Consider the following 23,406-nt stretch of genomic DNA (forward strand, 5'->3'; position numbering starts at 1 on the left):
TAGGCACACCAGCTGTTAAGCCTGTTAAAAGGGAGTTCAAATCAACTCGAAAGGTAAAGCAAGTGAAAGACTCAAGTGAGACCACACGACTTAAGGTGGTAAGTACTCCCATGCCTGAAAAAGTACCTTTGGTTAGAAGAAAGGAGTCAAGCTGGATTTAATCTTGTTACAGCCAAGCAGGCCCTGGTTCCCGAGCATCAGTCATGGGGACAAGAGGTAGGATGTCTGGAGGGCTCTTGCAGAAGTACTTGGGATTGTCGTCGGCAGCTATGGGTTTTCTTCATGTCCGCGGCACTTCGTGGTTTCAGCTATTAACAAACAGCACTGATGCGGGACAATGGCCACCGGTTGGACTTTGTGGCCCACTCGGTCCGGCACTATGGTGAGGGGGTCTCTGTATCTGGTAGTCTTGCTTCTGGGGGGTCCCAAGGAAGCTCCTGGAACTTTTAGACAGATTCCTTCTGCGGCAGACGTTACCCTCTACTATGGACAATCGACCCCTGGCATTGGGCTTCTGCAGCAATAGAGAGGCACAACAAGTAGAGCGTGAACAAGAGGAGCTCGTCTCGGGGTTTGTTGGTCTCACTAACCCAAGAGGAGAAGGCGTTCCACCCAGAGCTTCTCTGTTGAGAGACAAAGATCACAGCAGCAGGGCTTCACTGGACAATTCAAGGTCCATGAGGTTGCAGCGGGCTTCGTTCACTTTCTTCTTCAGACGATTCTTCCAGTGGTCGACTCTGCCTGTAGTCCCAAAACCCTCTACTTTTAAGCAGGTTTCTCCCATTCATGCACAGCCTATGCCATCAATCACACAGCAGGGTGGCTGTCCTTCCAGGAAAGCCAGTCAGCAAATCAGGACTAGTTTCATTCAGGCATTACTAGAGACAAAGGACATGGGAGTTTCAGGACCCTCCCTCACATCCGGTCCTTCCAGGCACACTAGAGCCAGGGGCAGGCTTCAGGGCTGAAGCCCGCTAATGGCAAGACAAACAAGGGGCTAAAACATGTCTCAATGCACAGAGTAAAAGCTGAGAAACACCCCACAAAAAGAAAATGGTGACAAAAGAACACAGGGGCCATTTTGACAAAATTGTCACCCATGGGTGCTGTACTGTAGCTGAGGGTTCCGCAATGGTAGGAAAAATTAAACCACTGCCACCAGCCATTTAAAATGTTACATGGGAAAGTGGGCTATTAAGTAACCCCCCCCCAGCACTCCACATAAGATGTGTGTGCTGGACCTACAAAGAGAAAAGGTAAGTAAAGTAAATTTCACTTTACTATTCTTGGGAACTGTAGTTCACAAAAGAAAAAGGTATTCAAACCTTAGGAGAAATCCAAAAGGACTTGTCTGTGACACTGCATGGAAGGTGCTGTGTGTCACTATATAAAAAGCAGATGCCTATGGAGTGTGTCACTCTCCAAAAACAGTGAGAAAACAAAATCCAAATCAGGTAAAAACACGAGAGAGCGAGGAAAAAGGTCTGAACTCACTCCAGGGTTAAAATTAAAAAGTCCTAAAGTCCAGCAAAAGAGCTGGGAGTCTCCAAGTTTTAAGGGAATTCACACAGACATGAACATTCTCCCTAACATATTTATGTCCTAAACTTAGTGTGTTGACATAAGCGTAAGAGGATTAAAGACAACTTGGGGCTGCACCAAACAGATAACATTTGGATAAGCATTTCATACATGGATGGCACTGAAAGAGCCAAGAAAGTGCTAGCCTAGAGTGCTGCCAAACCACCACAAAGAAAACAGAGCTAGCAGAATCAATTTGCAGACATTTATAAGGTGTTTGTTCACAGAATCTTCTAAGTAGCAAATGTGTTGATGTTGCTGCTATTAAGTTAGTGATGGGTGGTATGAAGGCATCATGAAGCAAGGAACATACAACTGATTCCAAGTTCAAATAAACAGTCTGTATTAACTTAAATGTCAGGATGGTGTAAGGCCTAACTTGCCCTATGCTAAGGTGGGATTTTCCTACCTAAATAAAGGATAGAAAATTCAACTTAAAAGTCTGTGTGTCCAAAACCTATACCTGCCCTCAGAGCTAAAGCTAGACAATGGGCCTCATTACGAGTTGAGCGGTATTCCAGATGTACATCGGCCGGAATACCACTCAACAGAATTACCTTTACCGGCACTTGGTCCAGCGGAATTACCGCCATATTACAAGTGGCCATGGCAGAGTTAATCTCTGTTTTTGGAGAGTCCATTGTAGTCTATGGAGCATTTTTGGTGGAACTACCGCAAGTGGAATTGCTGCTGCTGTAATTCCGCCGATTTCGCTGATTTTCAGCAGAAAATGAGAGGATTTACCTTCAGCGTGTTGCTGGAGGTATATCTCCCACTCCAGGGCCATACTCCTAGTATGGCGGTGCAGGAAACATGGCGATAATTCCGTTATTACCAATTTGTTCCTGCACCGCTATACTTGTAATGAGCCACAATGTGTAGGGATGTCAGCGACCAATGTAACAGTGTTCAAACTAAAGTTCTGAGCTTCTTGCAGCTCAAGGCTTGTTCTCATCTCTGTTTCCCAAGTTCAAATAGTTCTCACAAAAATGGCCCCAGAGTTTTCTTCCCCAAGTTCAACACAGTTCTACAAATTTAGTCAACCCCACTTGTTTAGCTCACCTTTTATTTCTGTCACTAGCCCAACTTTTAGGCCAAACAGACTCTGCCTCTTGATTCCCTTTTATTCACTCCAAGAAAGGGGTTCTTCTGTCTAGGTGCAATTGTCGGACCACATGGACCACCCACCACAGATCACACAACCGCTAAACCTTGGCACGTTACAACAGTACATATTTTCTCGTAGGACTTCCTTCACAACACGTTTCCTTTCTGCATCAGTGTTATAAGTCAACGTATTCTTCTGATGAACTTCTTTAATGTCCTCTTGCCTTTTATCAACCTGTGCCTCACACACACTGTCCTTCGTGGTAGAGGACATACTTATCAGGCCTCTTCCTCGTCTCAGTACCAGAGTGGTGAAGTGAGCTGTTAGAGTTCACTACTCTGTCGCCTCTTCCTCATCCCAGTACTTAGATGGTATGAATGTGGAAAAAATTAGGAGAGATGACTCACAACAGCCTATAAATGCAGGAGGGTAAAGTTGGTTCTTATTTCAAATGGGGGGATACCATGTCTGGCCAGAGGATAGCCTCTGCCCCATCCCCAAGGACCCTCCACCCAGGTGATCCTCCCTCGCATCTCAACTTCCAGGACCAGGATACAAAAGCGATGGCCTTTCCCTGGCCACCTGAGCAGAGGAACCAAGAGGAGTAGGTGTGAGGTTACCTTCAGGTTTCTCACAGTGGAGATGTTAAAATAGAATTGCACTTACAAATCAATCTGTTATACTGGCACGTACAGCCAGACATTGATGCACCCATTTTGGACATTAAATGATTTGATACATTTCACAATTCATTACTATTTTGGAGCTATCTTGCAACAAGTTTATAACTCATATTTATTAATATTTTAAAACGTCCATCTATGTAGAATTAACTTAACAAAACATTCACAGAAATCGGTTCAAGGGAAATTGGGTAGCAATGTGTGCAGAAAGGTCAACATAGCCCTGTACGTACCACTCGCTGTTGTGCACGCTGTTGCTTCTGCAGTAAGCGCTCATTCTCCTGCTGCTGAAGCTCAAGCACAGCTTTCATAGATATGCTTTTAGAGTGGCTGTTCCATAGGGGTGGTGAACTTTGCTGCTGGCTGTGTTGAAGCAACTTCAGGAGTAGTTCCTGCTGTTGACGACACTGGGATATGAAACATAGACAAAGCCAATAAGAAAACTGGTGGTACGCGTGCCAACAAAAAAGGAGTAAATAAAATTGTGACATTTGTAAGAAACAATTGCTTAGTTGTAAAGGCGAACCTAAACTCTGGCCGGCTGGACAGTTTAGGAGGCCAACCTAGTTATGCTAAACAGGGACAACTCTGGGAGCTGTAACCAAACTAATCAAGGTAGCATGGAGAGTGGTCAAGGCTTAGTCGTGAATGAGTGTGGGGCGGTGTACACAATGAGTAAAACACAGTGCTCAATTAAGGATTACACTTGGACAGGCAAGTACAAAAAGACTATTTATTGCCAGAGAACACTATGAAAAATGACTAATAGCAGCTAGTATTATCACACAATACTAAACAGTAAAATACATAAATACAATCACAGCGAGTTAGTGTAAAACATTCAACCTCAAAATCTTTTGAACGAAATCATTTTAGAAATCCATCATCATCTGTGGACTTCAGTACCCATAAAGTGCACAAACTGAGAGGAAGAAGAGGAGGAGGAGGAGGAGGAGGAAGGGGTTTATGCAGACTAAGAGAAACGTGAAAACCAATGTGCAGGCTAGCTTGGCAGAACCAAAAGTGAGCAGGGCATTTTACCAATGGCATCCGCACTCAACGCAGCAGAACGGAAGAGAACCCGTGCCAGGGAAAGGGGGGAGAGGGGTGGAGAGAGAGCGGGAGGAGGGGTGGAGAGAGAGCGGGAGGGGGGGGGGAGAGAGAGGGGGGAGGGGGGTGAGCGAGAGAGGGGGGAGGGGGGGAGAGAGAGAGAGAGAGAGAGAGAGAGAGAGAGAGAGAGAGAGAGAGAGAGAGAGAGAGAGAGAGAGAGAGAGAGAGAGAGAGAGAGAGAGAGAGACAAGAGAACCCGTGCCAGGGAAAGGGGGGAGAGGGGGGAGAGAGAGCGGGAGAGGGGGTGAGAGAGGGGGAGGGAGAGAGAGAGAGAGGGGGAGAGAGAGAGAGAGAGAGAGGGGGTAGAGAGAGGGGGGAGAGAAAGAGAGAGGGAGAGAGAGGGATGGGGAGAGAGAGGGAGAGAGAGAGAGAAAGAGAGAAGAGAGAGAATCCATGCAGTAGCTCGCGAACGTGAGTTATACATACCAGCGTGGCATGAAGAAGAGATGCAGCAGGCACACCTGAAGGACTGTAAAGGCTGAGGGCCGCAGTGGTGCTTCTGGAAGTACAGTCATGCCGGGAAGCAGCATTATCCGGTCCAAGCCACAGAGGGAAGCCGGTGGTTGAAAGCGGAGCTGCAGGAAACGCTGGAGAAACATCCAAGCCGTACCAGGGAGGAAGCGTCACCGTAGAGGCACGCCGTAAGTCGGAGATGATTGAAACTACCGGTGTGTGCGCACGCAGAGCCATTGGGGATCCTGGGGCGTACAGACTTGCATACAATAAAGTGAATGAATTTTGCGAGACTGCTATTATGGATTATGGATAATGCTCAAAGGCGATGGTAGCTAAGATTTTAACTATAATGCTAGATATACCTCACTTGTGAGAACCCCAGAAGTGTTTGCTGCACTGGTAGATTATTTTTCTCTATACCTCCGAATAGGAATTTTTTTCATAACGCACAGATCCTCTTACTCTTTTTATGGGTGTCATTTTTAAAGACACTCCATAGTGTCCTTTTAATGTTCTCCTCTTTATTTTATTCCTTATATTGTTGAATTTATAAGGAGCTTATACATCAAGTAAATTGCGTTTCCCAACAGGGAGGGAACATGGGAATGAAAGGCGAATGTACAATGAAAGGTGGTCCTACTAGGCCTTGTGAGCATTCAGAATATGCAAATGCAGAGAGAGTTGGGATGAGGAAGTGGTGGGTAAGTGCTAGGTGTAACAAAGAGGGCAGTGCTAGTGAGTAAGCAGCTGTTAGTGGCTTGGTGAGAGTAGTCAGCTACCAATAAAAAAGTGCAGGGCTGTGGTGGCACAGGACAGTGTGTGCCAGGGCAAGTGCTGGGAGCGGGCCGAGGCTGAAGGGGACTGGGTGTGAGGCCAGGTCTCCGGAGGACACACAAGAGCCCTGGTCACCAATCTCAGCAACTGTGTGATTTAGCAGAGGAAGGAGGAAGGGAAGGACGAGGTGAAAAGGAAGGTCTTGACCAGCTTCTGAAATTTGAGGCAATCCGTCTCAAGACAAAGAGCAAGAGGGGGGTGTTCCATAGGAGGGAGCTAGCAGCCACCAGCTCGCTGTTCAGTGAAGCACTTATCTCACACAGTTGGTGCCGGCAGATCTGGAGCGTGAGTATTTAGTGAGAGCCAGTTGTAGATGGCGTGGTCCCTGGCCCAAGACAGCCTTATGGATGCTGCAGAGGGATGTCATGATGCCCGCTCCCGGGGAGCCGGTTCAAGCCCTGCGTCCCTGAAAGCGGACATCCAGTCCCCAAGGAAGGTCCCAGCAACCCCATATAGGGGCCCTTTGGACAGTGTCCTGGCGCCTATGGCGCCAGGCTCATAAAAGACATCAGTCCTGGCGCCATAGGCGCCAGGCTCATTATGGGAGTGCTTGGGTGCACTTACCTGATGCAGACCATGCTGCAGGATCCCGGCCTCCTTGAGGCCTGAAAGGAACTACTTTACCTGTGGGACTAATTTACCATCCGGGCGTGGTCGGGGAAGGATACATACCTGATTGGAGGAAGGATACATACCTGGAACTTCTTCCAAGGCTATTTAAACCCCACCCGAACAGCCACACGTGCTTCGCGTTGTGCTGCATCTAGCAGCTGGACGCTCACCGTGTCTGCTCCTGCATCCTGATTTCTGCCACGCCTGGTAGCATAGCATAGCATCCTGGATCACCTGCAAAGGAAGAGAAGAAGAGAACAGAAGAAGGAAAAGTCCTTACCTGCTAAATACTGCATCCCGGAGACATCTCGCCGACAATCCTGAAAAGGAAGACTAATTTAAAAGCTCATCGCGTCGATCGCTGCAGCGCCGCATTCCACTCACCTTTACAGGGCGCCTCCATGTTCAGCAGCGATCATCCGGATTCGCAGCCACGCCCCAGCGCCTAGGGAGAAAAGACCAGAACAAAAGGTGAGAGAGAAGGGAATAAGGAAAGCTAAATCTCCATGTTAAGACTTACCTGTTGATTCATTCCCTCTTCATTTCGGGTCCGCGCCGCATCCTGGCATTTCCGGACCCCGGCCCCTAAGGGGAAAAAGAGACATCGTTAATGAGCGAATGAAAAAAGACATTACCAAAAAACGCTCATTAAAGACTTACCTGATTTCTACAAGGATTTCACCTCTCATCTCGGGTCGGTGCCTGTTCCCCGGCATTCCGTACCCCGGCCCCTATGGGGAAAAAGACACTAGCATTAGTACATTAATGCATGGACACAAGGGGAACCTCTTATCAAAAAACTTTCCTGGAAGCCAAGCAAGTTTGGTTCTCACCAATCCGAAAATCCAGTGAAGTAACTGGATACCAACGCGCCCCTGCATCAGAAGCAGGATGGAGAGCTCGTCCTTCCAGACCCTAAGAAGGATACTTCTGCGAGCCAGGCAAGCCAGATTTGGGGGCCCGGTCCAGTCCGTCTTCCGAACCTGCGCATCACCTTAGAAGGTCACAGCAGCGCGAACCAGGCCAGCGCCTCCGTGGGAGTCAGGTGAGCGTAACAAGGGATTTGTATTTTATCATTGCAGCAGCCAGGAGCCAGTGGAGAGATCTTGGGGCTCGACAGTTGCAGTTCCTGGGCTTGAGGCCAAGGACAAGTCTTGCAGCCCTATTCTGGATTAGCTGGAGGGAGCGTAGAGAAAAGGAGGGTAGATCGAGGAAGAGGCCATTGCAGTAGTCAAGCCTAGAGAGAACCAGAGCTCTAGAGACGTCAAGCTTCTTGGGGGAAAGTGAGGAAAGGAAGAATTCCTTTGAGGAGGTGGAGTTGAAAGTGGGCCTTCTTGGCAAGGTAATGAATTTGAGTCCCAATAGGAAGGATCTCCGTCTTGCTGGCGTTGAGGCAAAAGTCACTGGAAGTACACCAGGACTGGATGGCAGATAGGCAGGCAGGGATAATGGAGGAAATAAGTAGAGTATCAGAGGGAAGTTTGAAGAAAAATGGTCATCTGCATACCACTGCACGTTTGGGGGGAGGGAGGGGAGTGGGAGGTGTAAATGAGGTGTGCAAGCGGAGCAAGATAGGTGTTAAAGAGCCAGGGAAAAAGGTTGGAGCCCTAGGGGACGCCACAGGTGGATATCGAGGTGGGGGATCCAGAATAAACTGAGATGGTGTGAATTAAGGGAGTAGCTCACCCAGTCCAATGTCAGCTCCGAGATACCCAGGGTTTCGTGGAACCGTTTTATGAAAATGGAGTGGTTGACATTATCAAATGCAGAGGAGAGATCAAGTAGAATGAGAACAGCTGGAGAGTTGAAGTCAAGGGATGAAAGCAGTTCCTTGCGGGTGTTCAGAAGAACAGTTTCCGTGCCTCTGGATGTTCGGACTCCAGATTGATGGTCGTGTAGGCAACCAACAAGTTCAGTGTGCTGGGTCAATTGGTGGAAGACCAGTTTCTCCAAGAGTCTTCCAAGGAAGGGAGTGATTGATATGGGGTGGTAGTCGGCTGGACAAGACGGGTGTGCAGAACGGTTTTTCAGGAGGGGGAGCACAAGGGAGTGCCTAAGGGAGGAGGGGAAAGATCCAGTAGCAAAAGAGTGGTTGCTGAAATCAGCAAGTGCAGGGGCAAGAAAGCCAATAGTGTCCTTGATGGTCTGGAGGGTTAGGACAAATTTCTCTTTATTGCACCTTTCCTTTTATCTTTATGGAACCCTCAAACGGTTTGCTGTTATTTCTGATTCTGTCCTGCTCTTTTTGCAGTGCAGCGATGCCTTAAACTTCACTACACTGGCTTTTGCTCATATGTCATGGGGAGACTGACCTGTCCTTCAGGCTGCCAGTACTGGGAAACCTGGTTTCCCTTAGTCGTGTTACTACTTTTGATTACTTTGTATCACTTGTGGTAACTTTTTCACATTGTACAACGCAGCTTACACTGCAGTACATTGAGGTACATTTTTGTTTTGCTCAAGACTAACATTCAGAGGATTTTTGGTTTCTCTAGGTGTGCAAAAAAGGATAAGCTGATGCAGCATTGACTTTTCGCCACTTTTTGGAACTTTCCGTTTTAGCTTTACCATGTTTACTGCATTTGGCTACAAACTGTGGCTAGTGTCCAAACAAGGCCGTGCAAACATGGTTTTTTGCCTGTCCTTTTGACATCTTGTTCTTTAGCCTTCTTCTTGGCCTGTGAGGCCAGGAAAATCCTTATAAGGTCTTCCAGTGCCCGGGCAAGCAGAAGCTTTTGGTAGGCTACTGGAGGGCTGTGTGTTTTTGCTGGCAGGATGTGGGCTGGGACTGTCTGGTCCCAATCCACAAACTGGTTTCCGTGCGTCTGAGTGGTATGCATGAATGTCCCGCTAGTGGTCCAGATTGGAGCACTTCTGGGGTGTGTGTGTGTGTGTGTGTGTGTGGCGTAGTCCTGTCATTGGCTAGTGAGGGCAGCAGCACTTACCTGTTTTTTTTAGGAGAAGAGGAGGACCCCTGCACCTATTCCTCAGAGGCCTTGGAGAAACCTGAAGGAGCCAAAAATCCTATCCGGAAGGAGGCCTGGCTACCAACTTCTGCTGCTGTCCTGGAGGAGCCCTGTCTTGCTGAAGATCATTAGCTGTCTCGCCAAGGCGCTTCGACCCTAGAGGTGGATGAAACATCCATTTCTGACATCTGCTTGGCACCCCTGCAGTGTCTCGGGACCGTCCTATGGCTGACCGGCTCCGATTATGGGCTGCCGTGCTGCCGGCATCACCGTTCAGAGCTTCGACCGATGAACTATGGGGATCCTCAGCTGGCCCTACAAGACTCACCTCTGCGAACTGTTGGCGTCCTAGCTTCAAGGGGACACGATATAGGAGGGAAAGTCTGGCCGTGGGAGTGGAGTCCCTTTGCTTTGCAGTGCTGTGCTGTAGGGAACCAGAGCCCGGAATCGCTTACCTGACCTGAGAGTGGTGCTGCATTCTTCAATCGAGTGTCCTTGCAACAGTGAAAGACACCAACGGGAGATCAGCTAGATCCTGCAATCCCTGCGAATCGAGGACTGCGACTGTTAGGCAGAATCCTGTGCAGTTCCCCTAAGGAGCACTACAGAAGATTAAGACTACAGGTGTGAGCAATAAATCCCCTTTGGTATCAGTCTGTACCAAAAAGATTTAGTTGGTAGCTGTGGCAAAGCAGCCAGACTTATCTGAAGAGGGAGATGAGCAGTATTCAGGGTTTACACAATAGGGCTACAGCACTTATGGCACAAGGAAACACTGATCAAAGCTTTGTATTAAAAATAATATATATATTTATTTTACACACTTCTAGTTCAACACATAAATCACAGTTAATAAAGCAAGTTAAAATCAGTCAAGAAAAGTATACACACTCCCTAGTTAAATTGTAGACAAGTTTGAGCAAGAGTGAAAACTGAGCAAAACGGCACAGTGACAACCAAACACAAATGGCACTATCAATTTCTCACAAGGGAGGGAAAGCACAAGTTATACAGAAATGTCCTCTTACACACCCAAGCAAGAGGTGTGAACAAGTTTAGGCAAGGCAGTACTTTAGCATAGAGAATACTTAAATGAAAACCGCGAAAAATGGCACTTCACAAGTTTAAAAAGTGGGAAGGAAAAGGTGGTTATAAGAAGTAGGTGCACCAACACAGTTCTAGTTGAGAAATAATCTAAAGACGGCAGTTCTAACAAATTTAGCCAGAGTCAATAGGCCTGTGCCAAAGTCAGTGGTACAGGGCAAAGGGCCCAGGAGCAAAATTTTCTTGTAGCTGCAGTCAAGTCTTTGGTTAACGATTCCAAAAAAAGGTGGATGCAGAAGGTGAAAGACAATGTTTAGAAGATAGGGCGGCCAATCCAACAGGTAGGTAAAGGATTTAAAACACCTTTACCACTACCACGCGAAAGGGGCGGCCTGGCGGAACAATGTACCTTACTATGAAGTGGCTCCTGTGGTGGCGGTTGTTCCTGGTAGTTCCTGCAGTTCGGGTGATCCAGCAGAGGAAGAGGGACTCTCGTCGTGGAGGAAGGTTCGAGTTACTGCACTACCCAGGGATGAAACCAGCCGCCGTGCTGCCTGACGAATAAAAGATACGCTCCTTTAAATCTCGGTCCGGGTGGACGGGTGCCTTTACTATCCGGTCTCCGAGAACAGGGTACTGGTGATTCCACCAAGGCAGGTCCAGGAAGGCGATTGGCAAACTGGTTGGCCCCACCAGCTCAAGGGAAGAAGGCTGTTGCAGATGAAGATCTTCCCTGGTCGTGTGGAGAAAAGTGGTGAGAGGCTGCAGCAGGGCTTTACCAGTGGTTTAGTCGTTGCAGGTGTCTTTGGCTTCTCTCCTCTTTGGCTTCTTAGTTCCAGTGGGGACGTCTTGCTCTTCCAGTCCTCAGGACCCTGCTTTTATGCAAAAAGATCCCCATTCATACAGCCTAGCTGTCACTCACACAGTGGAGTGGTCATCTTGGCGGGACACCCTCCAGCCTATCAGGACAGAGTGCGACATGGGTTGCTGAGTGTTAGGGAGACTGAATTTCCTAACCTGGTGAGTCCCCCAGCAGCTTTGCTGGATTTCTGGAGTTTGTTTTTTTTCCTCCTGCCAAGAGTGAGACTCTTTCTCCCACTCTTGGACATGATTTATGGTGTTCCTTTGACTGTTAATGTGTTTTATGGGCTATGGGGTCCTTTACTCCATAGGGTCTCATGTGTTTTTACTATGCGTGTTACACAGCACCCTCCGTGCAGTGACACAGGGGTGTCATAGTGACACCCCACCACAGACGCCATACCCTGGGACTGACTACTGTCTCCCAGGGCATGTAAAGTCACCATTGGCTTTACTAGTCCCAAATTATTAACAAAAACCAGTACAAACAATCATATTGTGGACGTACTGGTCGGGGCAATTCGATTGCCCCGGGGTCTGTTAGTCGAGGGGGCAAGTCTCGGTCCCCCCTGATCGAGTTTTGGCTGGTGGCAGTGGATACTACTGTTTATATTCGACCGTGAATATATTCCTATGTGATTTTCCCATTGTTCGAGGCTACCAACTTTAATTATTTAATTCTCATAGCCTCGAACATACCGCCGGTTTATTTAATTAATATTAATTCGCCGGTTGGTATTTTTTGCCAGGACTCGATTCTAAAATGGCATTTGTGTTCTCTTCTGTGACTCCAACCCAAGTCGAGCCCTTTGTTCCACTTTTTGGCGGGCTTCTCCACAGAAGCCTCCAAAAGTAGTGCCACTCTGTCTGGGTACCACAGGGGGTGTGGGAGGGGGTTTAGGCACACTGGACTGAGTTGCCTTGGTAACTCAAGTCACACTCTTGTGTGACTGGCCCAAGTGGTGAGCCGGCTGGCTCACCACTTAGCATGTTTGATTGACAGCTAGGCTGAGTGAATGGGGGTATGCTGCATAAAAGCAGGGCTTTGGGGCTTGGAACTTCAGAAGTCGCCACAGGACCTGAGAATCCGACGAGGGAGAAGCTGAGCCGACCTACCACGACGACACCACCGGTGGAGCCCTGCGGAACCGACTCACCACTTCCCGACGACAGAGAAGATCTCCCGGCTGGAGAGGCTTCTTCCCCTGACTGGTGGGCACAACCAGTTTACCTTCTTCCCTTCGCACCCCCGACCGGCTAAGTGGTCGAATTGCCCGTGCCAAGCACCCTGGCAACCGGACAGCCACTTACCACTGGACCGCGAACTAAAGGACCGCTCCTTTTACCTGAGAAACTCCACGGCTGGTTTCTTCCCTGGCAGAGCAACGGACTCCTGTCTTCCTCCCCGGCGAGATCCTCTCTTCCCCCGGATGAAGCACCAACTTGCATCCGCTGCCAGGAACAACTGCCCCCGCTGGAGTATTCTCACCACTTTAAGGTACCGTGTCCGCCAGGCCTCCCTTTCTAAAGATTGCTACAAGGTAATAATAACCCCTTAACCTTCTGGACTGGGCTGGCCGCCTTGACCCCCTAACTGGTCTCTTTCTTTGGTCCAACCCCTTTTTGAACCTTTACAGGACTCTGCAACCGTGTGACCTTGGACACATTTTGTTTTGATCCCCTTAAAGTGAATCTGGCCTACTGACTCTAAACTCACGGTGTTACTTTGCCTTCCTCTCTTGTTGTGTTCGTGAAAAAGTATTGGGATCTGTTCCAATTTATTCTCTGCTTTTCTCTCCCTTTTTTAAACAAATTATTAGAGTGCCATCTACGTTAAGCGTTCACCGCTGTCTGAAAATAAGTGGGGCATTACTTAAGACTTGTCTAATATTCTTTTAAGGGAGTGTACATCTTTTAGTGTCCGTGTTTTTGGATTGCTTACTATTAGTGTCTGTGTTTTTCTAGATGTGGTTTTAAATAAATAATTATATCTCTTTTACACCAAGCCCGGTCAGTGTCTACTTGTTCTACTGTGTTCTTTTGACCTATTGTGAAGACTCTGTATACTGCCTAACTCTTCTTGAGGGAAGTCTGACTGCTCAGCCACAGCTACCAAGTGAATCTGTGTGGTACAGACTGCTACCAAGTGGGTTTACTGCCAAACACCTGTAGTCCTAAATCTTTTGCAGTGGTCCCAGAGGGAACTGCACAGGTTTCTGCCCAACACTGAGGCAACACTGTCCAGGGGTCCTACTCCCCCTCTCACACAATGGACCCACCCCAGACTCAGTGGCACCGAAAGGAGGGCTTCTTGGCAGAAGCCGCCAAAACGATGAACAAAGGATGCTCGACCTGGGTTAGGAGTTTAGAGAAAGACACGAGAAAGAAGTTATATTAAACTTCTGGCAAATAAAACCTACCGGAGTAAAGTTAATGTTAAAATACACCGGCGGTATGTTAAGAGTCTGTTAAAACATGTGGTAGACTCAAACAATGGGAAAATCCCATAGGGAAATATTTGCGGTCGAATATTTACAGCAGTAACCAATGCCACCAGCCAGAAACTTTTGAGAGAGGGACTGTACGGTACCCTCTCGAAAATGAACACCAGGGAAAAACTATTAACCCTTCCCAGTACATCCATAGTTAGATTGGTTTTATTGATTTAGTTCATAATAATTGACTAGTAAAGTCAATGGGGACTTTACATGCCCTGGGAGACAGTAGTCAGTCCCAGGGTATGGAGTCTATGTTTGGGGGTCGCTACAAAAAAGGTCTAAGAGTGGGAAAAAGAGTCTCGCTCTTAGCAGGAGAAAAAACAAACCCTTCAAATCCAGCAAAGCTGCTGGGGGACTCCATAAGTAAGGGAAATTAGCCATAAAATGAGAATTCTCCCCAACAGTGACTTTTGGCAGGAAAAGCAAACTCGGATCCTTTTCCTTTGTCCTGTCAAATTTGGGGAAGAATCAGAGTACAGGGGGTAAGCTACAATGATTCTTACCTACCCCAAAACTCCCATTATAAGTCTATGGGTTTATAATACATTTTATTACAACATCATAGGCTTTACCATTGCTTACTTGCGCAAGATTTTGGAAGGTTGGGGCTACTTCCGTTAGCTAATTTAACTTGTACTCCGACAATGATAACCCTTCACTGGACCCCAGAGACCCTACCTGCATTTTTTCCTGCTTCAAAGATTCTGTGGAACTTTACCTGAATTATTGGGTAAAGGGCTCCAGACAATTTAGGGCTGGACAATTTAAGTTAGGGGGCAATCTCTGTGGACCTGTAAGTGCATAATATAATCTTACCTTTCCAGGAGTTTGTGTTGAATATTATGCCCTTTAATGAGTGAATGTATATCTATCTGTTTTTACTAGTGTTGAGTGATAACTACTTGCCAGTACTCATTTTTCTACAGTGTGTTTGGCCAATAAAAAATAATTGTATTTGTATACATCCTGTCTAAGTGTAATGTGTGATTCCCATTCTATGAACTCATTGTGGACCCTTTACAAGCTCACCACCAAGCCTAGACCACCTGCCACTGCTACCGGAACTGGTGTGGCTACAACTCCGCAGAGCTGTCCCTGTCACAATAAAGGTTGGCCTTCTATACATCTGTCCTCCAGGCCAGAATAGAGTATAGAAAATCAGTCCTAACATGGAGGAACAGGGGGGCGACCTGTTTGGAGGAGACCTTTGTGTAGCAGACAACTTGCGACCTCATCAGGTGTAATAGGAGAGAAGGAGGAGAGAGAGGCAGGGGGCAGGGACGAGATGGGGCTCAGGATGTCCTGAGTTTTTGCATTGAAGTGTGTGGCCTGTGCGTTTCAGAGGGCCTGGGAGTGAAGAGGTGAGGAAGAGACGGCGGAAGGGTAGTCTGGTTCCTTGCAGATTTTAAAGAATTCAGCCATGTTGTTGGATGCACCAGAGATCGAGCCTGGATGTGGGCCCTTTTCTTGGAGTGAATGGAGAGTCGGTTTGTTGCAGCAGGCCACAGTTCAGTTGACAACATTTGGTATATACCTTTTATTGTTACAAGGTTGCCCTGTGGGGGCCCCCCTTTTATGTTCTCTGGCTAATCTTGTGAGAACTACAATTCCCATGGGTGAAAAGGATATTTCTACCCCTTCTATATTTTGTTAGGTGAAACCAGCACACCGCCACCTTTTGTGGAGTGCTGGGGTGATACAATGTATCCCATTTCTCACTAGCACTGTAACAATACTGTTACAGGGACAAGTTTACCTTAAATGGCAGACGGCAGTGAACCTTTTTACAAATTCGATGCACCTTTACCGCAGATGTTTTGGTTTCATCAGCCCCGCTAAAGGAACCCATGGGTGCTCATTTTACCAAAATGGACCCAGTATTCTTTTCTTTACCATTTTAGCGTTTCTGGTCTTTTCTTGGATCTTACCCTGCCCCCCAGGGCGGGAAAGTCCTTGTTGTGATTTCTGTCTTCAGCAGGAGATCTCAGTCAAGCCCACCCAGGCACCAGTGTCTGAAGGCAGGAAGCAAGGGAGGAGTCCAAAACACTGCAGCCCCTTATGTCGTCGAACCTGCCTGCGAGAAAGCCAAGCCCTCCCCAGCCCCCCAAGTTAGAATGCTGCACGCCCGATTGATTGGCTGGGTTCCTGCATAAAACTCTGATTGTGGAAGCTGAAGAGGTAGTAAACCACTGGAAACAAATCCGAAGAGAAAGAAAACACAGATGAGACGATTTCCAGTGACTGGAAAGCCTGCTGTGTAACCAGAGCCTGCTGTTAGCCTTCCTTCCAAGCGACCTGTGGACTATGAAACGACGACCCTAACCCAGAGCCTGGCGAGATTCCTTAGACTCAAGAAGACCTGCATTTTGAGCCATCCCACGTCAAGCTGCGACTATGTCTAGCTGCAATACCCCAATACCATGGGCTAATTCCGAATCCAGCTGAAACCTTGGTGGCATCTTGCAGGACCTCCAAAGTCCAAAAAGACCGCTCAGAGGGCTGGATCTTGCAAGTGACGAGAATCCGACAAGCGATATTAAGTCTTCCTCTGGCGCCAAAAAAGGGTGCCAAAACCACAAAGCACATCCAACCACAAAGAAACTGTTGCCTGCGGCCTTCTCCGTTGATCCCTGCTGCAAAAACCTTTCCAAAGACCTGTCTTCCATCTTCATGACAAAGGAATCCATCGACCAGGTTTTTGGCTGCAGATCCTGAAGTCTTCCTGCTTCAACTCTTCTTCTGTGCCGAGGTACTGTTTTGGCTGGGTATTTACGTACCTTAAACCCGTGTGTTTTCTGTAAAGCTTTTGGCGTGTTTTCTGTGATTGAGAGTCCTCTCATCCAGTTCACCGAGGCCCACTGCTGGAATCCTCCTAAAGTGTCTTCTCAGAAGTCCATGGACCCCAACTATCTGTAAAGGGAACTTACTTGTTTGAACAGACCTCCACAGGAACTTGACTTTTTCTGCAACTGAACCCGATCTCACCCTGCCTACAGCTGGCACCTAGACCACTAGAGTCCCTCTTCTGCCTAGCATAGGGAAGGACTGGCTAAGAAAAGGATTCTGCCTTGAAAAATATAACTAGTGGTTTAAAGTGTACTTACCTGTGTAGTAGTTAGTTATCAACTAACTCGGATTGTGAGCAGTTACCAAAATTCGTACTTACCTTGAATGCGTGTTGTGCCATTCTAAAAAGTATATGTAAGGTTATTTTACTCACCTGTGAATTGTGCGTCTTCACAAAAGTAATGCTGTTGACTTCACTTAACCACTTCTTTCAGAATATTAGTGGATAAGTTCACCAAGTGGGGCTTGCTTCCCCTGACCTACTGAATAACCTGTGTAAACTAAGTCTGCCTTGGGTTTTACCTACCTTGAATGACATTGGATCATTCTTAAAGTGTAAAATTGGGTTTTGCTTTTCCTGGTCTGTTTTATACAGATGCTATAAGAGTCTTGGGTTATACCTAGCTTTAAGCTGCTGACAGCTGCTTTAAAAAGTATATGGGTTTTACTTACTTTGGGTCTTACTAAAATTAGAAAGTCATTGCTTACCTTAGTCTGTGTCCCACTGACCTGAAAAGCAACTGTAATAGTATATTACAACATTAGGTTTTACCTGCCTAGAATAGCTCTGTGCCATTCTTAAAGTGTTCTGTAGGTGTAGCGAGTTGTGGAACTCTGCTCTCCAGGTTCAAAATTGCACATCTCTTACGACAGGTGAAGACTCGAGCAAGAAAAAGGTAAGCAGTGTTGGGTAAGAACAAGGGGCCTCACAAACCCCCAAGCGCTTTAGTGTTTGGCAAGACATCTTTAAGGCACAATAATGGACTAGGTGGGAGGAGGGGCACTGGGAACGCTCTTTCGTGTGTTAGGCAAAGTTTGTATGCAGTACCCTCTGGGAACACTACACACAACTATGACTACAGGTGTAAACAAACCAACCTTTGGTATAAGTCTGTACTACACAGTTTTGGTAGCGTGTTGAGCAGCAAGGCTTATCCAAGAGGAGAAATGTGAGCAGTAATGATGTTACACAGAGGTCTACAATCACAGGGGTTCAAATAAACTCTTACAATCAAGGTTTCTTGAATAAACACTTATTAATTTATTCATCAGTCAGTTATAAAACATTCACTAGAAGGAGGCAATTATATAATAACACAAATATACTTCAATACTGTACACTCTAAGTTTCTGAATCAGACAAGACCCTATTGGACTGGCCCACAAACACAACCTATACCCACAGGTAACTTAAGTGACAAGGGTGCTGGGGACATCAATATCTTACAGTTGGCATTCAGAATACTTTTCTAGAGGAGTAAAAGACAATGTTTATTAGAACATGAAAGGTTACAATAATTCTTTAGACAGTGCAAATATTTGTTCACCAGAAGAGTCAATTCAATTCACTAGGCTTGGCCAAAGTCAATGGCCTAAAGTCTTGCATAGGATAAACCAGTTCTGGTAAGTAAACGGAAAAGTCTTTGCAAAAGTTCTCAGAAGTGGTTTGTAGGAAGAAGAATCATATGTTGAGTCACAAGCTGATTAGGCCTGTGAGTTCCAAAAGTTTCAAGCACTTTCATCGCGAGAGGTAAGTACTCTCAGTCTTGGTTTACAGTACCTTACAATGAAGAAAAAGAGGCAGCTGATGACTTCTGTTCCTGGCAGTTCCTGCAGCTCTCGCTGTTCCGGTGCCTCAGTCATGGGGACAAGAGGGAGGACGTCGGGGGACTCCTGCACTGCGACAGTCAAAGGCTTGCAACTGCCAAACTTCAATTTCGTTGGCTTTAAGCAAAGCACACAAACTGGTGTCCCTCTCCCTGGTTCTATGGTTTCCTGCAGCAACACTGGGGAAATTCAATCAGCTCCGAGATAGGTGTCCAGGTAGCTTACTTTTGAGTTGATTGGTCCCGCCAACTCAAAGGGAGAAGTCGTCCTCGCAGAGGCTTCTATGTCGATTAGAACTTCGCAAGTAGGCACTGCAGCAGGGCTTCACAGAGTTAACCAACCGTCCAGGAGTTCCAGCATGCATCCTCTTCAAGCTCTTCTTCGGTTCCTTCATCCAGTGGTCGACTGCCTTCCAAGCCAAGTGACTCGCCTTTTACTCAGTTCTCTCCCATTCATTCCAGCCTAGCTGTCACTCACCCATCAGGGTGGCTGTCCTTGCCGGACAGTCAGCCAGCCAATCACCACAGAGCGCATTTGGGTCTCCTAGGAGACTAAGCACAGGGAGTTTCGGGCACCTCCCTCACTTCCTGCCCACCCCAGACACAAGGGCGCCAGAGGCGGTCTTCACTCCTGAAGCCTGCCAAAGGCGAACTAAGAGACCAAACCTGGTTTGGCACGCAGAGAAAAACTCGAGAAGAAGCTTCCCAAAAAGAAATGGCAAAAAAAGAAGACCGGGACCTGTTTTAACAAAGGAGGCTTAGGCGCCATCTTGAAAAACATCAAGCATAATCACATACACAGACATAGGCGAGCACTGACGAAGGTAGTTATTGTCTATATATAAGGCGCACTTAACTATTAGTTGAGAAGATTTGTGATGTCAGATACCAGGCATTTTAAAAGCTTAGTGCTGTAGAGGAGTCAAACTTGCCCACCGTCCCAGAAGGCATGTGGCCTGTGGGAAATAAATAGACCACAGGCGCTTAAGTGTGCAGTGTTCTTCACTATGGCCAGCACAAACTGACTCAGCAGGTGTCCACAGTCCGTCAAGGGTCCATGCGGGTTACAAATAGGACTTGCAGGTTTTGTGCGGCAAAGTGCAGAATGGGATACATTATGTGTGTTAAGTGTGGAGGAAACTACAGAACCCAGATAACATGAGCAGGATGAGTGGAATATGGATAGAATGAAAGAACATGTTTTATACATTGATAACAATATCTAGTTTTCATTAAGCTAGGCCTCAAGGAGTGCTAATGTCTGTAGAGTTGCAGTGTGTCTTTGCATAGCTAGCAAAATGTAGAACAGCATGCCCTGACAAAACTACTGACAACAACGAAAGGCGGCTTTGGAGCATTCCTATTAAGGACAAAGGACAGATTTGGCTGAAGTCATGATCCAGCTCCAGTGACATCACCACAGCAAGCCAGGACCTATATAAACCACTGCTTGAAACCACTTTGTCAGGAAAGAACGGGATGAGGGACAGGAGAAGAACGTTCAGGCAGCAGAGTCCTTTGCTACCATCCTCATCCACGCACATGTAAGTAGACTCTTGTAAAAGATAACAAGAAGGGAACATGTGTGTATGACAATATGCAAGGTGAGAATGGATGGAGTACAATGTCAATGATAGAGTGGCTAATACTTTTGGTGATGTGTTAAGGTATAGATTGGACAGGAATTTGGTGATGTGGCAAGTTATAGATTGGATGGGAGTTAGGTTATGTATTGAAATTGTTGTTTATTACTGTTTTTCTACTTTATAAAGGAAAAGGGGAGCTTCAGCTTCTAAAGACTGGGAGGTAAGGGATCCTCAGCCACAATAGGTTTAGAAGGTAGTGCCATGCAGAATTCTTTTATGACGATAAAAGCAATGGGACCCTCGGCAAGTTAAAAAAAAAAGCTGAGAAGGTGGTACTACGAGGATAAGGAAAAAACAAGTAGTGACTCGGTATAAGGAACAGGCCTGGATTTTGGTATATTTTTTCTTGCTGTCTTTTGTGGTAAAAAAGGAAGGTGGATGAGTAGCGGTGTGTGTGGGTGGTGAAAAAAAAGTGGGAAAAAAGTGGGTTGATCTGCATTTCTGTGTTAGAAGCAGCAGAGTGCGCAGCATAGCAGAAAGGTCTAAGTGAAACATAAGGGACGTGCACAATATTAGTATGGGGTAAGAAACACCAATAAGACATGCATAGGGCCCTGCCAAAGTATTGTGACAGGATAGAAAAATATAGGCGGATTCGGCCTAATCCAATTTAATTACCCCACCAAAAGACCTAATATACATACCACAAAAATTTTGAACTACTAAAAGTTTGAACCTTTTTGTTGTATGTATTTTAGGTCTTTTGGTGGGGGTAGGTAAAAAAAAGAAAAACAAAAGCTGCGGGAGTGTCCCCCGAAACACCCTGCTCACTATACAGTATAGTCAGCGGGTGTTGCAGGGGCCAGTCCTGCAGCTGACCCGAAAAAAAAAGGACCCTGCAATGCCAGTTCCCAATCACGGAAGTGAAAGGGAACTGGCGTTGCAGGCACCAGTGAGACTGAAGGAAATACGTAGGGGGGTAAGTAGTAAGTAGGGGGGGGTGTGTGACAGGGTTGTGGGTTAGGGTTGTTTTATCTTGAATGACCGAATGGGAAATGTACAAACAATTTTACATACATTTCTCATTCGGTCATTTCCGTCACGGTTATTTCTGCCACTGTAAAACACCCCCAATTCTCATAGGCAATGGGTGTTGGAGGAAAGGGGGCGGGGGGGATGTCCTGCTGCTGGCCAGAGCAAGGATCGCATAAACACGCTAGAAAAAATGTCCCATCTTTTTAGCAGAAAAATATAAGGGAAAGAAGTTACAAAAAAGAAAAAGATTTTAGATCTCTGGCAGTTATTCGAGGATATGGAAGATAAAAAAAAAAAAAAAAAAAAAAGAAGAGATCCAATGTGAAGGGATCTACCCCGTAACGCCCAAACCTGCAGTAGGGTATACAATGTCAGGATCTGAAACTAGGGGAGGGAGGGAAGGGGCGGGTGACTGGCATGACTCAAGCGCTTCTGCCCCTCCACCTCCTTATAACCCACCCACAAGCGCCGACATGCCCGTAGCATCAGTGTACCCAGGAGGTTTGCAAGCAGATTTGGACAATGCGTTTAGAGCGTTGTGGGAAAGGTTGGTCAGGTTAAAAGAACCTGCAGAAGTAACACCAGAAATAAGGGTACTGGTGCAGAAATTACAAATTACTCACCATTGTGACTAATGTCCTTAGTTCCCCTTTCCTCCATACTGCATGGGCATTCCTTCCTAGGGACGGGAGGCTGAACCGTTTACCAGAAAAACCTTCTTCCCCTTTCAATTTAGAGGCGCGCAGAGGTGTGCCCTGGGAGCATGGGCTCCCCTGACTCCGCCCACCAGCACCACTCAGTTCCCATTGACGCGTCGACAAAATGTACCATTGCCTAATGACACCTGTCTTATTAGGGGGGGAAGATGGTGAGATGTATGGAGAAAAGGGGACTAAGGACTAGTCACTACAATGAGTAACTTGTAATTACTCTTACGCCCCGTCCCCTTTCCTCCATACTGTATGGGCGGTTACGAATGAAAGTAGCTCCAGGGTTGAGAGGAGACCCCCCTTAAGCAAATGAGTTCCTTAGAACCGCCTGTCCGGAGGCCGATTCCAAACAGTAATGCTTACAGAAAGCTGAAGGGGTTGCCCAGGTGGCTGCCCTGCTTATGACCTCCCTCGGAACCTGCCGCTGGAAGGCAGAGGCACTAGCCTTGGCTTTGATTGCCTAAGCATGCATGTTGGCTGGCAGCAGCTTGCGCTGCCCTTCATAGGCCTCCTTGATAACCGCAACAATCCACCTTGCGATAGACACATTGTATGCTTGATAACCGGGTCTGGAGCCCCTAAGGTGACAAAGAGTGCGTCCAATTTGCGGAAGCCCACGGTCCTATCCAGATAGAATTTCAGAGCGCGTCTGACATCCAGACAGTTTAAGACTCTCTGGGCCTCGTCTTTGGGGTCCGCGAAGAACGTAGGCAGTACTATTTCCACTTTCAGATGGAAAGCGGAGGGTACCTTAGGTAGGAATGCCGGGTGCGTCCGTCGGACCACCTTGTCCCTGTGAAAAGTTGTATAGGGCTCTGAAGCCACCACAGACTGGATCTCGCTGACTTTGCGAGTGGAAGCGAGCCCTACTAACAGAGCTGTCTAGATGGTGACCAGCCTGATGTTCACAGACACCATTGGCTCAAAGGGTTTGTGCACCAAGCCGCCCAATACCACATTGAGTTGTCACACAGGATGTGGCCTCTTGATGGGCGGGTAGAGCCTGGACAAGTGTTCCGCTCACCTGATCTCCACAGGGGCGCCGAACGGAGCTGGACCATCCGGTGATGAGTGGTGTCTTGTGCTCCCCTCTGGCTTCGTTATGAAAGCAGGCTTGCCTAGAAAGTTAAATCACAGGTTACCCAACCATTTGGATGAGGGCAACTCCCGCCTCCCGTGGCGTCCTCTTGCACCTCTTGCACCCCCACTGCTATATCTCTCCTTTGATTTATGAATAGCGGGCTCTCACAGATCCTATTAAGTTCCAGACAACTGTGACTCAATGGTAAGTCTTATTCCAAAGATATGGATAGCTAAAGAGTTCAAGTTGTAAAAGTTCACTCTGTACCTTTCTTTATAGGTTTCTTCTTCGTGCTTACGATGGAGCGAGGTCCTTGATAGCTGGCTTCCCAAGGTAAGATTTGCGCTAGTGAAATGCAAAAGTCTTTCCACCGGGTATATTTTCCTGCACAAATAACCTGCTGCTTTTATATTCTGCAGGGACGGAATCTCCTGGACAAAGGTTGCGGGATGAAGAATTGGGAGGCCGTGAGGATTGCTGCCTTCAGGTGAGAGCTGCCTTGCGCAGGATTAAAAGTTTAAATGAGGCCTTCCCCACTGCACCGCTAACCTGATGTCTTCTTTGCGTT

General features: G+C 47.1%; 1 protein-coding gene across 4 annotated transcripts in view; it reads right to left on the bottom strand.

The window, feature by feature from the left end:
- GIGYF1 (GRB10 interacting GYF protein 1) overlaps positions 1–23,406 on the bottom strand; it is a 1,784,248-nt gene that overhangs the window by 290,571 nt on the left and 1,470,271 nt on the right. For all 4 annotated transcript variants that reach the window (XM_069645982.1, XM_069645992.1, XM_069646001.1 and 1 more), the window contains one exon: positions 3,606–3,779. In XM_069645982.1, the coding sequence (XP_069502083.1) occupies positions 3,606–3,779 (174 nt within the window). The remainder of the gene's footprint in view (positions 1–3,605; positions 3,780–23,406) is intronic.

This window comes from Ambystoma mexicanum, chromosome 1p (assembly GCF_040938575.1).
Source record: "Ambystoma mexicanum isolate Mex_15411 chromosome 1p, UKY_AmexF1_1, whole genome shotgun sequence".
In the NCBI taxonomy this organism is placed as follows: Eukaryota; Metazoa; Chordata; class Amphibia; order Caudata; family Ambystomatidae; genus Ambystoma; species Ambystoma mexicanum.